Source organism: Mesoplodon densirostris, chromosome 1 (genome assembly GCF_025265405.1).
Source record: "Mesoplodon densirostris isolate mMesDen1 chromosome 1, mMesDen1 primary haplotype, whole genome shotgun sequence".
NCBI lineage: Eukaryota > Metazoa > Chordata > Mammalia > Artiodactyla > Ziphiidae > Mesoplodon > Mesoplodon densirostris.
Window position 1 is genome coordinate 156,023,256 of NC_082661.1, and position 11,655 is coordinate 156,034,910.

Below are 11,655 nucleotides of genomic sequence, written 5' to 3' on the forward strand. Positions count from 1 at the left end.
TAGATAAAAATATCCAATTAAACATTAGAAAGTTCAGGACTTTAGTAAATGATGAAAATGGCATATCAAATCAGTAGGAAAACAAAGAAATACTGAATGATGTTGGAACAACTGAATAATCATCTAGGAAAAAAAATTTTACTTAATCCAGAGCCCACACGAATACTGGAGTAAATTCCATACAGATCAGTGATTTTAAAGAAAACATGAAACCACAAAAGTAATAGAAGAAACAATGGTAGAATTCATTTACAACTAATGGAGAACTAATCATGACACAAAACTTAGTTAAAACACTAATAAATTTGACCCTGTGAAAAAGAATGTACACAGCAAAAGCAATTGGGGGAAAGTTATTTGTAGTTCATCACAGATAAGCAACCTTTCCTAGTATATAAGGAGCTTCTAATAACTGATGAAGAAAAGACCATAACCTAGTAGGCAAATGGGTAAAGGACAAGAATGGACTGTTTACAGAAAAAGGAAATACAAATAGTTCTTAAACATATGAAAGGTTGTTTGGTTTCACTCAGACCAAATTCTTTAAAAAAATTTTTTGTTGTTGTTGTTTACTATGTGCCAATAATATTGGTCACTTGGGTATAGGAGACACAGCAGTGAACCAAACAAAATAAAGATTTCTGCTCTCACGGAGCTTCATTAATGTGGGAAAGCAAGTTGAAGCTACACTGAGATGCCACTTTCATTTATCAGATTGGCAAAAATCCAGAAGTTTGACGTCACACTCTATGGCAAGGGGCAAGAGGTACTCATACTTTACTGAGGTAAACTGAGAGGCGAAATTGGTGCAACTTCCATGATAGGTAATTTGGCAATAACTATCAAAGTAACAAATGTATAAGCCCTTTGAGCCAGCAATTCTATTTCTAGGAATTTATCCTATAGATTTACTCACATAGGAGAGAAATGGCATCTATACAATGTTTATTGCTTGTGTATTTATAAGATCAAAAATGATTAGACATCATCTAAGCAGACACCATCTAGGCTGTTTAAAGACATGGTGTTACATCCATACTGTGGAATACCAGGAAGTTGTAAAAAGGAAAGAGGAAGCACTTATGTGGAAAGATCCCTAAGATATATCATTCATGATATATATGTATGGTATTCTACCAGTTGTGTAAAGAAGGACAAAAACAACATTTTAATAATACATATATTAAAGTATACATTTATCATCTATCTATCTAAATATCTAGAAGGGACAGAACTATGTGATATGGTGGGAAGTGATTGCCTGGGAGATGGGGTAAAAAGGAATATTCATTGAATATCCCTTCATAGTTTAAAAATTTTTAATCAGGTTAATGTATTCCTTATACAGAAAATTAAAGCCAAAAAATAAGTTTTTCTTATCAAAAAATTTTTTCTAATTAAAGGAATAACATTCTGAGAGAAGCTTTGACAGAATTTCCCTTTTGGTAAACTACATCAGTGTTTAATAATCTTCTTGGGAAAAAAGGATCATATTCTTGATTATACTTAAATCTTCCTTTCTGATATCTATTCTTAAGAAGCAACTACACAAATTTCTCTTTAAATTAGAGGTCACCTCATTTCCATCCATGTTCAGGGCTTTGTATAAAAAGTAGAGACATTTGTGAAGCAAAAAACCATGTGTATTATGTAGAACTCAAGTTTCAATATAAAGACGAGAAAAGCAAGACCCAGGACCCCAGTGGAATAAAAGAGATACCATTGAGCCATGGACATCAAGTTTTACCTTCTACTTGAAGTCAGTTGAAGATAATATTAGAAGAATTTTATAAAGTCACAGAGTCATAGCAAAGGAGGACAGGTTAGAGTTCATCTAATTTGTAACTTTGCTTTTTGGTAAAATTGTCCCTGAAATCAAGGATGTTATTTATTAATATTACTCTTAGGGACATATTTCAACAATATGCAAAGAAGGAAATGTTTGTACTTTCGAAACTAAAATTCTTTTCTTGCTACTTGACATTGTACCTTAAATTTTTTCTTTACTTTGCTCCTTCTTAACTATACTGCAGATCTTGTGCTGAGAAGGAGATGGGAGAGGAGGAATTGAAAGGATAGATACAGAGTTGAGAGAAATGGGTCAAAAGTGTCAGAGTTGAGAGGGCAGACAGCAGAAGCAAGAAGAACTACAATCCTGCAGCCTGTGAAACAAAAACCACATTCACAGAAAGATAGACAAGATGAAAAGGCAGAGGGCTATGTACCAGATGAAGGAAGAAGATAAAACCCCAGAAAAACAACTAAATGACATGGAAATAGGCAAACTTCCAGAAAAAGAATTGAGAATAATGATAGTGAAGATGATCCAGAACCTCATAAAGAATGGAGGCAAAGATCGAGAGGATGCAAGAAATGTTTAACAAAGACCTAGAAGAATTAAAGAACAAACAAACAGAGATGAACAATACAATAACTGAAATGAATACTACACTAGAAGGAATCAATAGCAGAATAACTGAGGCAGAAGAACGGATAAGTGACCTGGAAGACAGAATGGTGGAATTCACTGCTGTGGAACAGAATAAAGAAAAAAGAATGAGAAGAAATGAAGACAGCCTAAGAGACCTCTGGGAAAACATTAAACATAACAACATTCACATTATAGGGGTCCCAGAAGGAGAAGAGAGAGAGAAAGGACCAGAGAAAATATTTGAAGAGATTATAGTCGAAAACTTCCCTAACATGGGAAAGGAAATAGCCAGCCAAGTCCAGGAAGCACAGCGAGTCCCATACAGGATAAACCCAAGGAGAAAAACGCTGAGACACATAGTAATCAAACTGGCAAAAATTAAAGACAAAGAAAAATTATTGAAAGCAGCAAGGGAAAAATGACAAATAACATACAAGGGAACTCCCATAAGGTTAACAGCTGATTTCTCAGCAGAAACTCTATAAACCAGAAGGGAGTGGCATGATATACTTAAAGTGATGAAAGGGAAGAACCTACAACCAAGATTACTCTACCCAGCAGGATCTCATTCAGATTTGATGGAGAAATCAAAAGCTTTACAGATAAGCAAAGGGTAAGAGAATTCAGCACCACCAAACCAGCTCTACAACAAATGCTAAAGGAACTTCTCTAAGTGGGAAACACAAGAGAAGAAAAGGACCTACAAAAACAAACCCAAAACAATTAAGAATATGGTCCTAGGAACACACATATTGATAATTACCTTAAACGTGAATGGATTAAATGCTCCAACAAAAAGAAACAGGCTTGCTGAATGGACACAAAAACAAGACTCGTATATATGCTGTGTACAAGAGACCCACTCCAGACCTAGGGACACATACAGACTGAAAGTGAGGGGATGGAAAAAGATATTCCATGCCAATGGAAATCAAAAGAAAGCTGGAGTAGCAATACTCACATCAGATAAAATACACTTTAAAATAAAGAATGTTACAAGAGACAAGGAAGGAAACTACATAATGATCAAGGGATCAATCCAAGAAGAACATATAACAATTATAACTATATATGCACCCAACATAGGAGCACCTCAATACATAAGGCAACTGCTAACAGCTATAAAAGAGGAAATCGACAGTAACACAATAATACTGGGGGACTTTAACACCTCACTTACACCAATGGACAGATCATCCAAAATGAAAATAAATAAGGAAACAGAAGCTTTAAATGACACAATAGACCAGATAGATTTAATTGATATTTATAGGACATTCCATCCAAAAACAGCAGATTACACTTTCTTCTCAAGTGCGCACAGAACATTCTCCAGGATAGATCACATCTTGGGTCACAAATCGAGCCTCAGTAAATTTAAGAAAATTGAAATCATATCAAGCATCTTTTCTGACCACAATGCTATGAGATTAGAAATGAATTACAGGGAAAAAAATGTAAAAAACACAAACACATGGAGGCTAAACAATACGTGACTAAATAACCCAGAGATCGCTGAAGAAATCAAAGAGGAAATCAAAAAATACCTAGAAACAAATGACAATGAAAACACGATGATCCAAAACCTATGGGATGCAGCAAAAGCAGTTCTAAGTGGGAAGTTTATAGCTATACAAGCCTACCTCAAGAAACAAGAAAAATCTCAAGCAAACAATTTAACTTTACACCTAAAGGAACTACAGAGAGAAGAACAAACAAAACCCAAAGTTAGTAGAAGTAAAGATATCATAAAGATAAGAGCAGAGATAAATGAAATAGAAACAAAGAAAACAATAGCAAAGATCAATAAAACTAAAAGTTGGTTCTTTGAGAAGATAAACAAAATTGATAAACCATTGGCCAGACTCATCCAAAAAAAGAGGGAGAGGACTCAAATCAATAAAATTAGAAATGAAAAAGGAGAAGTTACAACAGACACTGAATAAATACAAAGCATCCTGAGAGACTACTACAAGCAACTCTATGCCAATAAAATGGACAACCTGGAAGAAATGGACAAATTCTTAGAAAGGTATAACCTTCCAAGACTGAACCAGGAAGAAATAGAAAATATGAACAGACAAATCACATGTAATGAAATTGAAATTGTTCTCAAACATTTAGAGAACAGCTAACACCCATCCTTCTCAAACTCTTCCAAAACTTGCAGAGGAAGGAACACTCCCAAACTCATTCTATGAGGCCACCATCACCCTGATACCAAAACCAGACAAAGATACTACAAAAAAAGAAAATTACAGACCAATATCACTGATGAATATAGATGCAAAAATCCCCAACAAAATACTAGCAAACAGAATCCAACAACACATTAAAAGGATCATACACCATGATCAAGTGGGATTTATCCCAGGGATGCAAGGATTCTTCAATATACGCAAATCAATCAATGTGATACACCATATTAACAAATTGAAGAATAAAAACCATATATCATCTCAATAGATGCAGAAAAAGCTTTTGACAAAATTCAACACCCATTTATGATAAAAAACTCTCCAGAAAGTGGGCATAGAGGAAACCTACCTCAACATAATAAAAGCCGTATATGACAAATCCACAGAAAGCATCATTCTCCATGGTGAAAAACTGAAAGCATTTCCTCTAAGATCAGGAACAAGGCAAGGATGTCCACTCTCACTGCTATTATTCAACATAGTTTTGGAAGTCCTAGCCACAGCAATCATAGAAGAAAAAGAAATAAAAGGAATACAAATTGGAAAAGAAGAAGTAAAACTGTCACTGTTTGCAGATGCCATGATACTATACATAGAGAATCCTAAAAATGCCACCAGAAAACTACTAGAGCTAATCAATGAATTTGGTAAAGTTTCAGGATACAAAATTAATGCACAGAAATCTCTTGCATTCCTATACACTAATGATGAAAAATCTGAAAGAGAAATTAAGGAAACACTCCCATTTACCATTGCAACAAAAAGAATAAAATACCTAGGAATAAACCTACCTAGGGAGACAAAAGACCTGTATGCAGAAAACTATAGGACACTGATGAAAGAAATTAAAGGTGATACCAACAGATGGAGAGATATACCATGTTCTTGGATTGGATGAATCAATATTGTGAAAATGACTCTACAACCCAAAGCAGTCTACAGGTTCAATGCAATCCCTATCAAATTACCAATGGTGTTTTTTACAGAACTAGAACAAAAATTCTTAAAATTTATATGGAGACACAAAAGACCCCGAATAGCAAAGCAGGCTTGAGGGGAAAAAATGGAGCTGGAGGAATCAGACTCCCTGACTACAGACTATACTACAAATCTATAGTAATCAAGACAGTATGGTACTGGCACAAAAAAAAGAAACATAGATCAATGGAAGAAGATAGAAAGCCCAGAGATAAACCCACACACCTATGGTCAACTAATCTATGACAAAGGAGGCAAGGATATACAATGGAGAAAAGACAGTCTCTTCAATAAGTGGTGCTGGTAAAACTGGACAGCTACATGTAAAAGAATGAAATTAGAACACTCCCTAATACCATACACAAAAATAAACTCAAAATGGATTTGAGACCTAAATGTAAGACCAGACACTATAAAACTCTTAGAGGAAAACATAGGAAGAACACTCTTTGACATAAATCACAGCAAGATCTTTTTTGATCCACCTACTAGAGTAATGGAAATAAAAACAAAAATAAACAAATGGGACCTAATGAAACTTACAAGCTTTTGTACAGCAAAGGAAACTGTAAACAAGATTAAAGACAACCCTCAGAATGGGAGAAAATTTTTGCAAACGAATGAACAAAGGATTAATCTCCAAAATACATAAACAGCTCATGCAGCTTAATATTAAAGAAACAAACAACCCAATGCAAAAATGGGCAGAAGACCTAAATAGACATTTCTCCAAAGAAGACCTACAGATGGCCAAAAAGCACATGAAAAGCTGCTCAACATCACTAATTATTAGAGAAATGCAAATCAAAACTACAATGAGGTATCACCACACACCAGTTAGAATGGACATCATCAGAAAATCTACAAACAACAAATGCTGGAGAGGGTGTGGAGAAAAGGGAACCCTCTTGCACTGTTGGTGGGAATGTAAATTGATACAGCCACTATGGAGAACAATATGGAGGTTCCTTAAAAACCTAAAAATAGAATTATCATATGATCTAGCAATCCCACTACTGGGCATATACCCAGAGAAAACCATAATTCAAAAAGACATATGCACCCCACTACTGAAGTCTGTGTGCCTGGAGCCCGTGCTCCGCAACAAGAGAAGCCACCGCAATGAGAAGTCCACGCACGGCAATGAAGAGTAGCCCCCGCTCGTGGCAACTAGAGAAAGCCCGCGCACAGCAACAAAGACCCAACGCAGCCAAAAATAAAAATAAATAAATTTAAAAAAAGACATATGCACCCCAATGTTCATTGCAGCACTATTTACAATAGCCAAGTCATGGAGGCAACCTAAATGCCCATCGACAGATGAATCGATAAAGATGTGGTACATATATATACAATGGAATATTACTCAGCCATATAAAGGAATGAAATTGGGTCATTTGTTGAGACGTGGATGGATCTAGAGACTGTCATACAGAGTGAAGTAAGTCAGAAAGAGAAAAACAAATATCGTATATTAATGCATGTATGCGGAACCTAGAAAAATGGTACAGATGAACCAGTTTGCAGGGCAGAAGTTGAGACACAGATGTAGAGAACAAACGTATGGACACCAAGGGGGAAAGCCGCTGGGGGGTGGGAATGGTGGTGTGATGAATTGGGCGATTGGGATTGACATGTATACACTGATGTGTATAAAATTGATGATTAATGAGGAAAAAAAAGGTGTCAGAGTTGCAGGCAGGAAATTTAGTAAGTCGTAGAAACTGCCAAAGTTGTCTAGGTGGAAGGCATGGTTCTCTTACTACATTGGAATATACTGTGTCTACTTTCGCATTGCTTTTGACTAAATACAGACTAGAACATCTCTTCTTCTTAAACAGCAGAGACCACGCAGAGGCTGCCTATGGCTCATGTCAAGGACGCGCTTCCTCCAATACCAGAACTAGAAGTTATTTCCACGGCGCATCAGCAAGATCAATATACACGGTGAGTGATGCTTCAGCTTCATTGACAATTTGACTATTCATTATAAACGTGAATAGATCCAAGGAGGTATAGTTTGCCCCAATCTGCATTTCTATCCGGGTGTAGGAGATAGAAAGTGATGAACTTGCAAAATCGGTTCATATGAATTAGATGACATGAAATAAAATCACTGTTTCCTCCAAGGTCTAGGAAGGACCAGTAAACTAATCACTTAGTCTGTTGAACAACATGTGCCCTGAGATGTCTGCTCATCTCTTGGTACTGTTTCCTGGGGTTGAGTCATAAGCCCAGCAGGCTAATCATTGTTTCACTTGGAACATGAGAAAAGAGAGAATCTAAATTTGTAAAGCAGAACTACTCACTGACTTTCAACTACTGAAATAAAAACTTCTCTAAATTTAATACTTGATAACTTAGATTAATGTACAATTAATTGATTTCCATGTATTTGAATAAAAAACTGTGATCAGAAGTGTCTTAGAAATCTTTCTCTTTCATTCAACAAGTATTTATTAAATAGCTATTTTGTTAAAGGCACTACTGATAACCACTGCAGGGGGTATAAAAATTATAACAGGGACAAGAAGGGAAACTAGCATTTCTTAGTATTCTTTTATTGTGCTTGGTGGTAATAGACTAGATCATTTACTGTTTATAATATATGGGTCCTGGCAGGAAACTGATGGTATATTCATATTGAATAATTTGGGTAGAGTTTCATAAAGGGCCTATTAAGCCAGGATGTGGGAAAACCAAAAAAGGACAGTATAGCATCCTAGGACTAGTAACTGGGGGCACTGCTACTGTCCCTAAGACTAAAGGGACAAGGAACTCAGAGAGACAGAGACAGAAGCACACACATACACACACAGAAGGAATATGTGGGGAGGGCTGCCTGATAGGAGCTGTGGCTTTTGGTCATGGACACAACAGCCTGTAGTTGCCCTGAGGAGAGAGAATGAATATCCCAACTTGGCTGTTCTGCTTTTTCCCCAATGTCTAGTACTCCCCATTGGCCAAACCCAACCAGAGCCAGAGGACACTGGTGCTAGATTGAGACAGTACATATAGATTGGCCTCCCAGAGCACCAAGCAAAGTGGACAAAAGGGGAGGGCAGATCTGGAGAGACAACCAAAGGGATCTAGCATAAGTGGCCCAATACATCAAACTGGAAACTAAGTGCCAAGGAACACTTTGTCTTCAGGACTAGAGAGAGGCAAGTCTTCGTGCTTGGGTCTTTAGTGCAATCAGGGTCTGCTGTTGGCTCAGAAATTCCTAGGGAGAATATAATGTCATCATATAATTGTTTTAATGAAATGTTACTGGCTATTATGCTTGATATTTCTCATTCTGGTCCTCATTCTGGGATGCTCAAGCTTGCATGTGAAGAGCTCTCCTCTGTCCTTTTACCAAATGCTTTTGGAGCACCTACTGTGTGCCAAGAATTCTGCTACTCATTGGCAAAATAACATGCAGTCCATCAGTGGAGGAATCAGATTAGGGAATCCCTAATTCCAACTGAGTGTCAAGTACCATGACGGAGGCACCCGCAAGGGACTTGGGGAGCGTTATGGGGAGACCCCTCATTCAGAGGACATGTTGCCTAGCACTTAATAGATGTCCAATAAATATTTAGTGGACATAAGTATTGAGTGAATGGATAAATCTCAATTTCTGTGATTCTCTACTAGAATCATGGACTCCTGTAACCAAAAGAAACTTGCATGAACACTTTCACTTTTATTTTATATAAGTGGAAAATAAGCCAAAAAAATATAGTGGCAGAGGCTGGAGGAGACCCTAGGTTTCCTGGGACCTGGGACCACACTGTCTACTTGGGGATATAAAGGAGGGTCCATGGCATAACAAAGGATTGGAAAGAGCCCTTAATCAGTGACTTTAGGAAGTTTTTCGTGTTCTTATAAGACATAGTTTTAATAAACGGTTTAAAAATTTTTTCCACTAATTATTTTCAGGTCAACAACATTTTTGTGTGAATAATATTTGCCTTTTTTTAAATCTTCAGACTATCCTTATGAATTCCTCTGGGCGATTTGGATTGAATCCTTCTGAAGAGTACTCATAATTCTATTCTGGGAATGAGTTAACTGGTAATAGTTGGTCTGGCTGAGGATGCACAATAGGAACCAGTAGGAGTGCTGACTGGTTGATGGAAACTAACTCAACAGCACTCATTTGACCCAGGAGATCAAAGGGACAGAGTTTTTTCAGGAAGGCATTATGAGTCATGGAAAACAAGCTAATGAAACCCATGGAAAAAGCAAGAGAACACTTACTCTCTTTGTTTATCCATCATTATACAGCTTACACTAGCCCCAAGATTTTGATTTTGAGGAACCAAAAACAGGGTTAAGGATGCAAATCCTTTCTCTCACTGGCCCACATTGCAGATCCTGATTTGATGTGTTTTCTTATATAGATGGATTGTTTCTATTTGGCAAATTGCTTAAGAGGACCTGGGTTGTTTGTTTATACATTTGTTTGCATCTGTAAATCTTTCCTCCTTTTGGCACTGGGATGTTTAAAAAAAATTCAAAATACCAAAATAAAATGAATTTAAGTGAAGTACTTGAATGTTTAAATCTAATAACAACATGTTTCCTCTGTTTCTTTTGGCTTTCATCTTTTCATAGCTATCATTGATATCAAGAATAATTATAGTTATTAATTACAGTAAAATCATATATAAAAAAGAGGACAGTTCTTAACATTGAAAAATACTTTCCAAGAATTAATATTGTTAAAATGGCCTTACTACCCAAAGCAATCTACAGATTTAATGTGATCCCTATCAAACACCCATGACAGTTTTCACAGAACTAGAACAAATAATCCTAAAATTTATATGGAACAATAAAAGACCCCAAATTGCCAAAGCAATCTTGAGGAAAAAAAAAAAACCCAAAGCAGGAGGCATAACCCTCTCATACTTCAGACAATACTACAAAGCTACAGTAATCAAAACAGTGTGGTATTGGCACAAAAACAGACATATGGATCAATGGGACAGAATAGAGAGCTCAGAAGTAAACCCACACACCTATGGTCAATAATCTTTGACAAAGGAGGTAAGAATACACAATGGGAAAAAGACAGTCTCTTCAGCAAGCGGTGCTGGGAAAGTTGGATAGCTGCATGTAAATCAATGAAGTTAGAATACACTCTCACACTATGCACAAAAATAAACACAAAATGGCTAAAAGACTTAAACATAAGACATGACACCATAAAATTCCTAGAAGAGAACATAGGCAAAACATTCTCTGACATAAATTGTACCAATGTTTTCTTAGGTCAGTCTCCCAAGGCAATAGAAATAAAAACAAAAATAAACAAATGGGATCTAATGAAATTTACAAGCTTTTGTACAGCAAAAGAAACCATAAGCAAAATGAAAAAACAACCTATGGAATGGGAGAAAATATTTGCAAATGATGAGACGAACAAGGCCTAATTTCCAAAATATACAAACAGCTCATACAACTCAAGAGCAGAAAAACAAACAACCCAATCGAAAAATGAGCAGAAGACCTAAATAGACATTTCTCCAAAGAAGACATACAGATGGCCAATAGGCACATGAAAAGATGCTCAACATTGCTAATTACAGTACGTCCCCTACATATGAACCTTCAAGTTGTGAACTTTCAGAGATGTGAACATGCATTTGCATGTCCAATCATGTAAGTTCATGTGTCTGGCATACCTTGTCACGTGTGTGCATCCTCTACAAGTGGTTGTGCTTTTGTGTACTTTATTGTACAATACTGTATAGAGTACAGTAGTACAGTATCATTATTTCAAGCCCAGGATGTCCAGAAGCAAGAGTAAAAGTTGTGGTATATAGCCGATTGTGTTAGCTGGGTACTTAGGCTAACTTTGTTGGACTTATGAACAAATTGGACTTATGAATGCACTCTTGGAAGGGAACTTATTCGTATGTAGGGGACTTACTGTATTAGAGAAATGCAAATCAAAAGTACAATGAGATATCACCTCACACTGATCAGAATGGCCATCACTAAAAATTCTACAAATAATAAATGCTGGGGAGGGTGTAGAGAAAAGGGAACCCTCCT

The 11,655-nt window shown here is 36.5% G+C and overlaps 1 protein-coding gene across 1 annotated transcript in view; it reads left to right on the forward strand.

Moving 5' to 3' along the window:
• The window catches only part of TMEM156 (transmembrane protein 156), a 50,446-nt gene extending 42,888 nt beyond the window's left edge, over positions 1–7,558 (forward strand). The window contains exon 6 of the mRNA XM_060091547.1: positions 7,449–7,558. Within this exon, the coding sequence (XP_059947530.1) occupies positions 7,449–7,558 (110 nt within the window). The remainder of the gene's footprint in view (positions 1–7,448) is intronic.
• Positions 7,559–11,655: the final 4,097 nt, after the last annotated feature.